The 13,625-nt window shown below is 43.3% G+C and overlaps 1 protein-coding gene across 3 annotated transcripts in view; it reads left to right on the top strand.

The window, feature by feature from the left end:
- The first annotated feature begins 4,512 nt into the window (after nt 1-4,512).
- Nucleotides 4,513-13,625, top strand: part of dpysl3 (dihydropyrimidinase like 3) — a 38,646-nt gene continuing 29,533 nt past the window's right edge. For 2 of the 3 annotated variants that reach the window (XM_034606559.1, XM_034606560.1), the window contains exon 1: nt 4,513-4,914. In XM_034606559.1, the coding sequence (XP_034462450.1) occupies nt 4,573-4,914 (342 nt within the window). In that variant the 5' untranslated portion in view covers nt 4,513-4,572. Of the gene's footprint in view, nt 4,915-9,824; nt 10,063-13,625 lie in introns of those variants that run through there. The other variant, XM_034606561.1, reaches the window with a different exon arrangement.

Here is a 13,625-nt window from a genome sequence, read left to right on the forward strand (position 1 = left end):
TGGAACAGCATCATTCCAGCAATCTGCATTAAATTCCGCATGTTTCTCTGTTTTTCCGAACACATAATCCTCGTTGACATATTCATCGTGTGCTAATGGAAACCGCTTCCCCTGCAGAATATCGCCTGTAGCTGCAGACCTTGAGCCAAAACCTTTTTTGACAGAGCTGAGAAAAAGGGTGGACGGTTTAAAAAAAACGTCATATTTTAATCATGAGTCATTGTGGATAACGTGAAAACCACTGCAGGGACCCCTGCCTGGCTGTAAGAGATACACAACTGAAATCCTCAAGAGTACAGTACACAGCACATCCGTGGAGGCTCTTAACCTTGTTACAGCAGCAGCTGGTCGGCAGCCAAACCGTCTCAGGCGGAAGCAGCTGCCCGGTCCTGTTCTCCTCAGCTCTTCAGTAACACACACTCCGGTGCTCCTATTGAACATGTCAGAATGGAAACTCACTTGTTTGCTTCATCTATTAACACCAGTTAGAAACAAATCGACAACTCAAAGGTTCAGTGTGTAAGATTTAGGTGAAAAGGATCTACCAGTATTGGCAGAAATTGAATATAGAATAGTCCTAGTGATGTTTTCTCTAGTGTGTTTCATCTTAATTGTTGTTTTCTTTAGCCGATGGGCCCTTTATATGTAAATACTTTATATTTAAATACTTTATATTTACATTGGGAGCAGGTCCTTTCTACAGAGGCCGCCATGTTTTTTACAGGAGCCCAGACTGGACAAACTAAACACCTTTTTTAGTTTTTATCACAACTAAAGGCTGCCACAGGTTCTCCTTCATGTTTGGGAGTGTGGGGGGGGGGGGGGACTTCACCACTAGATGCCACTAAATTCTACACACTGAACTTTTAAATGCACAATTCTTACGGTCAATTAAAGGACCAGAATGATTTGGTTTAAATCTAAATATGTGACAAGAGTCCAAACTTTATTGTGTAAACGTATTCATCCAGACAAGCAATCCGGCCTGAAGGTTAACCTTCAGTTGAGCCGTAGTGTTTTATTCTGCTGATCGTCTTTTGTTCTTGTTCCCACAGCTTCACTGTTGCCGTGGCTGCTCTCCCTCTGCTCCATGTTGCTGCAAATAATGAAGGGAAAGGTTTGTCGTCTTTGTTTTAAAAACACATGCCAACTAGAGCCTCCAGAGATGTGAGGGCAGACTGAACAGGTGAGCTGTGAGAAGTATATAAAGATATATATCCTCCTGAAAATGAAGCCAAAATTCCCCCTTATTCAGCCACCGCCATCTTGCACTTCTGCCGTCACAGTCAGGCACGCATTTGACCAATCATGAGTCAGTTGTCAATCATGACTTTCCATCCTGTTTTTATATCAGCAAATTAAATCCAAACTTACCTGAAAAATGAAGACTTGAATGTTCATTTGCTAACAAAGAGGAGGCAGGGTTTATGACCTATACTGCAGCCAGCCACCAGGGGGAGATCCAGATGATTTGGCTTTACTTCAGGAAAGCTGTCATGTCATACATCTCTATCTACAGTGAGAATAAACATCAAAATGGTTCTTATGCTAACACAAATCTTGGGACTTACGTTAACTCACAGAAAAACATTCTTCATCTGAGGATGGTGATGATTTTGTCTTTTTTTCTGATTTATCTCTCATATTATCTAATATGTTGAATAAAGGTGAGTGAACACAGAACCCACTTTGTGTCTCTCAGACTTTCTGCGTCTTCGATGACTGTTTGGATTAACTCATATTGACTTGCCTGTGGAGCAGTGGCCCACTTACCCATTTCACCAAACATCTAAATCGCCGTAAGGCCTTTTGTGCCAAATCCATGACGACGCCCGGACTTGAATTTTCCAAACTGTGCCGTTGCTTCCTCGTGCCTGAATGAACATGCACTTAAACCAGCGGCAAAATAAAATATATTTTTACTAGCTGGCCAAACCTTATAGTGCACATACATATTTAATATGAAGATGGGGGGTCTGGTCTCCTCTTTTGTTCCAGTCTTGCTGCTGTCATTTCTTTAAAAGCCTCATTAAGTCAAAGCAATATCCTGTTAGTGATCTTCTTGTCTGAGTGCCAGACGGCCTCGTGTCGCAGGGTTGTGCACGTCATTCCAATCTCCTCATTATTTGCAGGGAAATACTCGACTCATCTTCTACTCCGGATGAATTTGCCTTCTTTGCTTTGACAGTGACAGTGGAAATTCTGTTGCACCCAAAATGCCATAAACAATTTACTGGTTTTATTTTGGTTTGCAGCTATTATGACTTCACTGACATTGAAAGCCAGACAGTGTGAGCTGATGGCTCCACCGCCTCCCAGTCTGCTCCGTCTCTTCCTCAGGGAAACAGGGTCCGGCTTATTCCCAACACACTCTGCATGAGCCTCTGAGCACCGTCTGTGTTCTCTCAAACAATATTTAATTATTTGCAGGTCATCTTAAATATATTTTGTCCTCCTTCTTTCAGCCTTGTTTACTGAATAACCACATGTAACATATTGGAGGACGGACGGCCTAAAGAAATGCAGACTAAGAAAGTTACAGATGCGGACAATTTCATTCTTCTCCTGGCATCTCCACAAGCCTTGATGCTTTAATCACATTCATGTGAGTGGAAATTTCTGCAGTTGCTGCACTCGCTGCCAACAGAGCCACAGGAGCTGTGACAGTGGTATTCAGCGAGGAATGTGTGGAATAGAGCTGCTTATCATAATTTTTTTTACCCGGCCCCAGCCTCCCTGAAGAAAATCTCACCCAAAGCCTCCTTTTCAGAATTTAGTGCCTGATCATTGCAAGGATTCAAACTCGCGGCTTCCTCTGAGAATTCTGTGTGGCTCAGCCGCAAGGGAGATAAGACAGCCCCCTACACACACAGATTTGTAAAGCTATCCTCGTTTGGACTTTACATTGACTTACATTCATTGTGGGCATCTTAAACCAAAACCTTATCCCTAACCTTCACCTGACAACAATTCACTTTGACCCTAAATCGTAACTAGGACCTCAGAAATGACGTTTTGCCTCATCATGACCAGGCTTTGGACTCCATGAGGTCCTCAGGTCCTTCTGGAAAAGGTCTGTAAGAGGTAAGAAGAACGAGTACACACACTCATACATACTTAGCACTTCACTGGGGTCTCAATGGCAGCCACATCTTATTTCTGATCCACCCGATTACAAATCTCCACGAGCTGTTCTCCTCCTCGGTTAAACCAAATACATCCTTAGACTGAACTCTCATTATTCTTACCATATTTAATCAGTCTGACATATAATGAGGGGCTTTTAATCAGTAAGAAGGAAGATGAGCCACAGAAAGTGTTGCTCCTGGTCAGTATTATTTTAAAACAAATATATCCCTGTATAGCAGCCAAATGACTCATTATTCTTACAGTCTGTTATGAGTTATGAGCGGGGGTTCAGAGTTAAGAATGGCAAACAAGGTGTACTCATGGTACATATTATAATTTTCAGTTTTGAAGTCTTTCTATCTGGTTTATCCAGAGGTGAAAAAACAGAGATACTGTGGCTTATTCCTCTTATTGTCTTATTTTCACCTTTGTTGGAACTATCTCCAGAAGTCTAGTCTAGTTTCTGGAGGTGAAAGGAAGATAAAAGCCCATTCAAACTCACCCCACTCACACACTTGTGAAACATGCTGATTAATGGCCCTTACATCCTTACATCCCTGTTTACAGACTGTGTTGACTCCGGTTTCCTCCCCTTCGGTTGCACTCTGGACTCAGCAGTCTCTCAGCTCTCAGAGACCTGCAGCCTGAAAGCGGCTCGTCTCCCCGGGCTGCTGACGCGCTCCTGTCTCATTTGTGCTGGCGTATCAGATAATCGCCCCAGGGTGTCGCTGCTGGAGGAAGCATCAGCTTTTATCCCACTTTGAGTGAAAGTGTCTCAGCCGGTAGCCGAGGGGGTTTAAAGGGAGAGCGCAGGTGGAGGACATGTCTTAATGTGGTGCTGAAAGGACAGCGACGAAGTGGGCAGCTCCTTTCACACTTCATTTTGACACAAGGTCACAGGACTAAGGAAACTGCTAAATTTGGTTTATTAAAAGGTGAATACAATATGTTTTTAAAGGGGGAATGTATGCATCCAAAAGAACAGGTAGATATTTGTGTGGGTACTTGCACTGATATAGAAGCCACAACAATTTACTTGGCTTTTGAAGTGTATTTAAATGCATCTAAAGTTCATCTAAACCCTGATTATCTGTGTCCATATGAAAGTGTCACGTGGCCCCACCACTGCTCCTCTTCTGCACATGTTTGTGTGTTTTCAAAACCTCAAAATTAACTGAACATGAATGAATCCGATGAATTGGAATAATTTTACTCATCTGGCTCAAAACCAAATGGTACTATTTTGTATCAGGCACCACAGCGACTGCAGTGCCACCTCAACTCAACTCCTGCCTGACTGACTGCTCTGGTTTCCTCACACACACACACACCAACACACGCACACACGCACTCATACTCACAGACACACTCACACACACTCCAGTTCAGCTGCACTTTCACCGTCTCTCTCTGTTCCATACTTGCACAGGGGACTCCACCACCATGGCAGAGCGCAGGGAGAACCGGGACCGGGCAGAGGACGACTTGCTGCCGGTTTACCTCGCACGGCCCGGCACGGCCGACCAGGTCCCCAGGCAGAAATACGGCGGCTTGTTCTCCAGCGTCGAGGGAGCGTTCGAGAGCAAAACCATCGACTTTGACGCGCTGAGCGTCGGACAGAGGAGCTCCCGGACCCCGAGGACCGGCAGAGAGGAGTCGAGGAGCCCGGCGAGGGACGACAGGAGCAGGACCGGTTCTGAGAGAGGAGGAGGGAAAGAGTCCTCCCGGGTCGAGATAAGAAGCAGCAGCGGTAAAGAAGTGTTGCAGAACCTGGAGGATGAGAAGGTGAGGAGGCTGAAAGTTGATGAAGTTGTCCGCACTGGCTGCAGACGGCTGCCGCTGCAACATGTGGAAATGACAGGGTTTCTGTCCACTGTGTGTGTGCGTGAAAGTTTTATACTGTATCTCCTCTGTTAAACCTCCTGTAGGCTCAGTTTAAGGATGGTTAAAAGCAAGGTAAATATCAGTAATGCCGAATACAATGAAATGAGATTGTGATTGAAGAGGGGGGTAATGTAGGCCTGTTTAGTTGTGCCAATTTACTCTGATACTGTGGACCACACCTTAATAAAAATCCCAAATCTGGCACATCACCATATGACTCAACAGATAGTGAAGATAAATATCCCTGAATTCAGAGAATTTAACATTATTGCAGAGTAGATAGTATGAGCAAGAAAACAATTAATAAGTATGGCAATGTAGTTTTTATCTAGCAATACAACAAAGGTTCAATACATCATGTTTGTAAAATGTTCTGATGCTTATCAAGGGTTTGTCATTCTCTGCTCATGAAGAAGAGTTTAAAACCACAACCTTCACTCAGAAAATGTGTCCAGCCTTAGTATCGTAGTCATAGAAACTCAAACAGTAGGAAACACATACTCAAGCAGCCGAGAGTAAAGTTGAAGGTTGTTTTTTTAGAGAGAAACTACACACGTCTGCTAAAATGGCTGTTAGATTGAGACAGACACAGCCAACATACAGAAATATGTTTGTCTTGTATTATCTTGTTGTCGAACCCTGGGAATCATCAAACAAATGAGAATATCTGTCACCACTGCAGCTCTGGGCCTCTGCAGACGTTGGCTCTGTTTTTGTGAAACCACAGGATTTGCTGCAGGGTGAATGCAACACGTGTGGCCCACACTTTCAACAACATGTTGACTCGCTATTTTTGTGTGACGGACTGTTGATCCATTAATGCAGCAAGTTCAGATGAGCAGTCAGCGACACCATCCGAGGCGCGACAAATCTCTGTTAATTCCATCATCTCATTACGCCTTGTTCTCCTGCAGCGTTTAATGACACCTGATGGGAGAGTCAGAGCCAAGAACACAGCAGTGGGTAGATTTATTTATATTTTTGATGATTTTCTTGGAACTTCAGTTTAAATTTGTGGTACATTTGGATGAAATCTAACTCCATTCAGTTAAAGAGTCCCACTAAACCATGACTTTGTGACAACATGCTCAAGTCACAGGTGTGGTCAGTGAGCTGCATGTTCTGTTGGTGTGTGTGTGTGTGGCACCGTGGAGAGACGTTCAATGAGAGGTCGAGCTTTAATGTTTCAGCACCATGGAGAGAGAGGCAGGGTTTGACTTTTTCAGTTCTATAGGATCAAGAGAGTAGTGGGAGGTTGTAAATCTATATAACCTTTCAAAAAACAAATTCAGTATTCACTATGACAAAAAATGTGATCCAAACCCAAGATTTAATTTTTCATTTTTGCTGCAGAGAATTTGTTTTTCAGTCCTTTCTGGATGAAATGGAGATTGTTTTCCTTTTTTTTCTTGAGATGAGAAGCAAGGCACGATTATTTGTATAGCACATTTCAGCAACAAGGCAATTCAACGTGCTTTCCATAGAATATAAAAGGCATCGTGACAAATTGTAAAAGCAACATAAGATGATAGATAAAAGAAGCATTTAAAAGGAAATTTAAAGAGTTGAATACGGAATAAAAAATACATAAATAAGATGAGAAACAAGAGTGAAAATAACAGTGCAGTGTTAGAAATGAGTCTAAGAATGAAAGAGCGATTTGAGGCCAAAGTTTAAATGTGTGGGAGCCAAAAAGAGTTAAACATTACGAAATGATCGGCTGTGATACAATACGTCAGATTACAGTTAAATAGAATCTATGGGAATGTAATTGTCTGCTGATGCGCCTGACGTTAGCTCAAACCTTTTAGCTCTAATTCAGCTTAATGGTTTGTGTTGCTTTGGAGGATACTAATGACAATGTAGTATCATAAATTCAGTTTTTCTGTGTTTGAGATTCAAACTATGTAGGCCTACTGAAAATAATGAAATAACGAATACAGCATGGTCCACACTAAAAGTTCTCATTCTTTGGATTTCTTTGAAAGGCACCATATCTTGCGAGTGCATATTCATCTCCGGTGATTTCGGCAGCAAGAACTGACCAAACATTAGACATATGAATTCGAACGGTAATATGTTCTTGTCTAAAATGTCCATGTGCTGCATTATCCCTGTGATGCAAGTCCTATTCATTGTTTTTACTTGAATTCTTCTTGATACAAGTCTAATTGCGTAGTGTCAGTAAAACAAAACTTTTCTGTGGATGTGTATGTGAGGGCAAGTCCCAGATTTTCTGTAGAACACACACTCTCACTGACCTCTCTGTGTCTCTGTATCTGAATAATGCATCTGAACTGCAGCTTTCATTCACTGTCACAATCCATTATAGTCAAACATTATTATCTTTATCCACTAAGTGTGAATGTGCATGTCTTCAGTGTGGTGGCCTGTTTCCCTCCTGGTGGCCTGGTCCTGAACTGCAATTCTGCACCTCCTGAGCTGAAAGGTGATTCAGCAGAAATCCCCAGACACTGAGTTAGACTGTGTGTGTGTTTGCTGCTTTGTGTAGAAAGTGTGTGTGAGGACACTGGACCGACAACAGAGACAGGACATGCTTACTCTTCTGACTTTAGTACATTCACTTAAGTCAAGCTTCGCATACAAAGTAATGACAAGTGAAAAAAAACAGCCTGTTTGTGGTGATTCATAACAGTGTGTCTTTTTCCCAGTTGAACTTTTAAAAACTTTCAAACAGTTTCTTTGAAGAGGGTCCTTATCTAATATTTTAAAACAAACCTGACCCTTAACTCATAAAACCAAATATATTAGCTTGTAGATAAATATCTTTTTATACTTGTGTAGTAATAATTTTTAATATTATTATAAGTAGTGGTGGTGGTATAATCAGACAGACTGTTACATAGAGGGGTGTGAAAAATGTTTGTTTACCACAGAACAACAAAGAGAGTTGTCGAGTTGCATTATGGGAAATGTAGGATCCAGTCTTTTATACCACCTCCTCATACCTGGTATCATCTCTGACTATCTTTTTTTATTTTGGAAATATGTTCCTAAATTGCTGATGTACCATTTTAATTCCACACACACATTTGTCCCAAAACCCAAATCTAATTCTTGATTAGTTTTCACCAAGAGGAATTCAAAACCAGCAGAGACAGCGAGGCTGCACTCACCATTGCATTCTAAAATTCTGTGTCATCCTTCGGTAAGAAGTGATGACACATTAGCAGGAGTATCAAACGTGATCATTCTGGGCCACCGGGGGGCAAAGGCTGCTGGTGCAGGTCTGATGGTCTGACAGTGTCTTTTTCTGATCTGTCTGCCCCTCGTCTGTCTGTCAGTGTCCGCTGGTTAATGTGATCTGCAGAGGAAGCAGACGTACAAACTTCAACTGTGTTGTTGACGCATTCTCCACGGGCCGGGGAATGCTGAGGTAATGTCTTGCTGCCTCACTGCCATGAAAGGACATGTCGGCAGAGAGGAAAACAACCAGTGGCTCTCTGTTTATCTGTTTATGCAAATTATCTCCTCCCAATATATACAAATCAAGTATACTCTTCATTTACATTTTTGTAGAAAACTTCCAAAAGTCACTTTACAGTTTATATGCATACATATGTTCATGTACAGACACACCCTAAGTCACGTGCCTGCTCTGACATGCACATCATTGGGAGTGCATTAGTGCTGGGGGGGGGGGGGGGGGGGAGAGTGTTGGAGGAAATGGCTGGTGGAGTGAAGAGTGGTGGGTGGGGGGTCGTCCACTTTAGGTCCAAACAATAGAGACACATGGCTGGGTGGGGACATGCACAGAGAGGGTGTGTGTGTGTGTGTGTGTGTGTGTGTGTGTGTGTGTGTGTGTGTGTGTGTGTGTGTGTTGGGGGGGGTAGACATGTGGGGGGTGTAATGGGGTGGACAGCCTCTGTGACAGCTGCTCCGCCATGTCGTCGTCCCTCCCTCTGTAGAAAAACATAAACCAGTTGTAAATCTCTACAATAATAATAGCATGTAATAATAATAATAATAATGATAATAATAATAATAATATATTATGTCAAACTTTACAATGACTGGTGAAGTGTGACTCTTTACTTTGTTGAATATTAGGGTTATTCTTTTATAGTTCTTTAAAAGATCTAAATCACACAATCATAAAAGATACATTTTCTTTTCTATACTTCAAGTTTGGAAATAATTACTCTTAAAAACGATGTAATGGTCACATACGGTCTATTCTTATAAAAAAATTGAATTTAAAAAAAAGTGAATTCTCTTGTTATAAATCAACAGGATGAACAGCTGCATTTTTGCAGCAACATTTTAAAGCAGCTAAATCATTTCAGCCCCGGATGTCGATGTTGATCAATAATAAGTATTTGTATTTCATTTATCTTTTATTTAACCTAAAGGTACGTATGATATACAACACCTCTTTTGCCCGAGAGTCCTTGTTGAGCAGTAATGAAGTACAATTTTTTCAAATATAAATACAAGCAGGAACAAATATAACACACACACACACACACACACACACACACACACACACACACACACACACACACACACACACACACACACACACACACACACACACACACATGTTACCTCCTAGTCAGTCTCTCAGTGACCAGCAGTGAGACACAGACACAGGACAGACACCGTGTGGGTGTTTTTTTTTTTTAAACCAGCTAGTTCAGGTTAGCTCGATTAATGTATTAATGAGGGAGGGGCGACCTCTGATTGGTCAGACTCACTAATTACACCAATTTGAGTGACAAAGAATGAAACGGCTGCAGGCTGCACCAACTGCGCCCTCCAGCGGAAAGCTCGCCACACTGCTCCTCTTCCAGTGGGAGCGTATTGAGGGAGGGGCCGGCTGAGAGAAGCAGAGACGCTCCTGAATCTCTGAGCCACTTTACATCGCACTGACAGAGGGGCCACCATTCCCTGAAGCTCCCATCCAGGCGAGGGCTGCAGCATCCGCACAGAGGGAATCTCCATTTTTCTAACAGCTTAATCTGCGAAGGTGGAACCGAATCAAAGAACATGTCTTATCAAGGAAAAAAGAACATCCCGAAGATCACAGTGAGTAGAGAAGAGTTATTCATCCGCTGTGGGAACTTTGATGCTGTGCTGTTGCAAATAAAAAAATGAAATACAAATCACTGCGCTTCTCTGCGCCATGGATCAGAAACACGCGCTGCGCCGGGCGTGTGCGTTTCCCTCTCCATTGTCAGACTTGGCCGCAGGAAGCCGATGGAAAAAAAAAAATGCTGCACAATGAAATGGCACGAGCGGCTGCCATAGAGACGGCCAGTCAGGGAGACGAGGCGTTTTCTTAAAGGTGTCCTGCATCTTCTTTGTTGAGCGGATCCATGCGCGCAGAGGAGCCGGCTCGCCCTGAAAACCATCACTGAAATGCTCCTGCAGGGACATGATGCAGCTCAGTCACCAGGTTTTACATTGTGCCTTGGCAGCATGTGCTTATTGCATGTAATGGATGGGCTTTGTTTTCACGTTTTAGCCATTTTGACAAGAATGTGCTCAGGCCTGTCTCTCTGTGGAGATGAATCTGGGCCTAATTTAAACTGTGGTCTCATTTTCACTGAGCTTTTCCCTGATGCACAAATCATTTTTTATAGAACATGCTTCAAAGTATCCTAATGATATTATAACCTTATGTTGGCCTGTTGTTAATTTTGTCTAGAAAATAATTGAGCAAAAGTAAAATTACAATTTGTAATTCTTGTGCATCGGCTCATTAGTTCCACATATAGCACCTTATTTCTTTTAATGTTAAGAATAAATCTGTCCCCCCCCCCCCCCTTCACACCCTCAGACACTGGCCTCTGTTCATGATGCAGGCTGCTGCAGAGGAGAGTGAGGAGGAGAAGGGTGGTGGTAGGTGGGGGTGGGTGGGGGTGGGGGGGGGTACACGCCCATTTGCCATGAGCTGTGAGGAGCCGGCCTTGTAATGAGGCCGCTCCTGCAGGAGAAAGAATCAGGACTCCTGTCACAGCATCCAGGGTGGAGGTGGAACGGCCATCGCTGGTGACACAGCCCGCAGTGCTTACACAGTCAGCCGGCTGGGTGTCGGTGTGCGTTACAACTGCAGAGAAACCTCACCCACTCCCTCTCGTTTTCTGTGTGTGTGTGAGTCCGAGTCGCCTTCCGCCTAGTTTTCATTGTTGCGGCTCAGGGCTGCAGTCAGGGGTGTGATGCCCAGCTGTGGGAGACACAGCCTTTGTCTCCTCCTCTCAGCTGATACTACACCAAGGGGGAGATTTGGGGGGGGAGACTGGGCCTGTTGTAATCTATATCTCTATTTTCAGCCATTTCTTGGTGTCTTTACACTTAAAGTAGGACATGTCTCTAGCATATGCTCAGGTGGGCCAGGATTTTCCAAGTCATTAGAGGGATGGAATACATTTTTCAGAATTTGGCCTCATTTTGTCAGGCTAGTGCAATCTTTCTTCCGATCAATTTAACTTATCAAGATTTCATTCCTGGTTGATGTGGTGACCCCTGTGGTGACTGGTGGTAAGAGCAGGTGTCGGACACATAATTCTGCTCAAAGCGATACCCATATCAACCACCGGGGGAAGCAACCACACCTTAAGCAGCTATACTCAGAAACAAATTGCGAAATCCAGATGAAATTTATTACGTTTTCTTTTAATAACGAAGATAGTGAAGAGGTTTTTTCGTGGTTGAATTACCGCCACACCAGCCGCCAATCACACCAGACTGTGCCGGTGACAATGAGAACTCTAAAGAAACAGTTACACAATGGGTGTTCATGAGACATTTTTGGCTAAAAATAGCCTCCACACAGGGAACTGATGTAATGATTTAACTTGAAGAATGAGTCTAGTTTTTCCTTATCTTCAACATGAAAGAGTAAAAACCAACAAGAATTTGATCTTTCTTAACCAAACACCACGATAATTGTGGAACCTTCTCAAAGGGCTGTTTCTTTAATGTTGTAACAAGTGGTTAGTGTTATTCCCACAACCACAAATAGCTCAGACAGTTTGACCCCAGCAGGGTCAGTCACAAGAGTTTAGATTTTTAAGGAAGTCGACTAAATCGTCTAAAATCGTGCTATTAACCGCCACTGTTATCCAAACATTATGAAAAGCACTTAAACTGAGCCACATCCACTGCTCTCCTGTACTCCTTTAGTAAAATTAGATTCAATGGGTTGCTGTTATAGCAGCATTGTTGATTTTAGGCTGTGTCTGAAATCAATTCACTAAACCCCTGCTTCACTATATAGTGACTTCTAAGTGCAGATCTTTCGGACACTACTCGTTGCATTCTCTCTGCGCTCCTATTACATATTTACCGCGACAACTCTGATTGGTCTAGACATCTAGCAAACTATGCGAATTGGAAAAATTAGGGACGTACGTTAAAAAAACTGAATGCTGGAAAAAAGCCGGCAAATATAAACCTGTCTGTTTTTATCCTCATGATAAGTCAGACATTTTTATTCAGAATAAGAAGGAGTCGAACCACCAGAGGAAGAAGATTAGCTGCCCCTCGCTTCTCCGCTGGGAGCACAATACATTTGGGTTTGTATCGCTCGGTTAGTGACCACCGGTTGTGCACTACTTTTCACGATGCATTGTGGGAAACAATGAGTTCACTATATAGGATTTAAAGATTTTAGTGAGTGAGTTCTGACTCAGCCTGTTCGTAGAATTTGATAATTATAAGAAACAAAATGTCATCAGTCCTATTCTTTAACTTATTACAAATGTTCAACAGACCTACTGTAGTTATTGTGATGTCTGTAACACTGGCCTGAGAGATACAGTGATCATAGTTAGACCACATGAAAATCTTCATAGGAAGCTGTGGTACTTTCTCATTCTCATATACTTCCAATAAAAGGACCTGGAACACGCTCCACTCCCGCGCACACAGAGGGACCATAACCCTCTCCCCCTCCCACACTCTCCCTCTGTATTTCCAAGTCTGTCCACTCCATTCCAGCTGTTTCCTTACGTCTGCTCTCAGCCAGAGTGTCTCTGTCACATTTCTAGGTGTGGCTCTTCCCTTCCCTCATATACCCTCTCACAGCGGCCTCACTGTTGCTCCATGCTGGCACATGTCATCGCAAATCCCCTCCAGCTGGAACCGTCATCTGTGGGCATGAACCGGTGCCGGCAGACGGTGGCTCTGCCCGGGGAATCGACAGGGCCCCACCACACCAGACTGTGCCTGTGCCATGCAGGCTGCAGCAAAGTGGGCCCGAGTGCAAACAAAATACCCCGTGGCTACCCAGATGTTGCCGTGCGACTCGCCATGACAACGGATATACAGTACAGTTGCCATGTAAGGAAAATACAAGCCGTGTTTGGTTCGTCGTGTGGGCCTGTGATTCGACACACGTTTAGAGTCTGTCATACAGGCACGTCTCCACTGAAGGAGTAGCCTGTGTAATTCAACCTGTCTGGCCCAATCAGATCCAGATCCAGACTGTTTTTTTTTCTCTCGTTCTGTCATCACCATGGTTACGTGGTTACACTACTCCCGCCTATCACAAGATCAACATTCCAGTCGAGCAAGTTTTCTCTCAGACCTTGGCGGGAAGGAGCCTCTGCAATTAATTTAGATTGATAAGTCCCATTGTTTTCACT

This window comes from Hippoglossus hippoglossus, chromosome 14 (assembly GCF_009819705.1).
Source record: "Hippoglossus hippoglossus isolate fHipHip1 chromosome 14, fHipHip1.pri, whole genome shotgun sequence".
Lineage (NCBI taxonomy): Eukaryota > Metazoa > Chordata > Actinopteri > Pleuronectiformes > Pleuronectidae > Hippoglossus > Hippoglossus hippoglossus.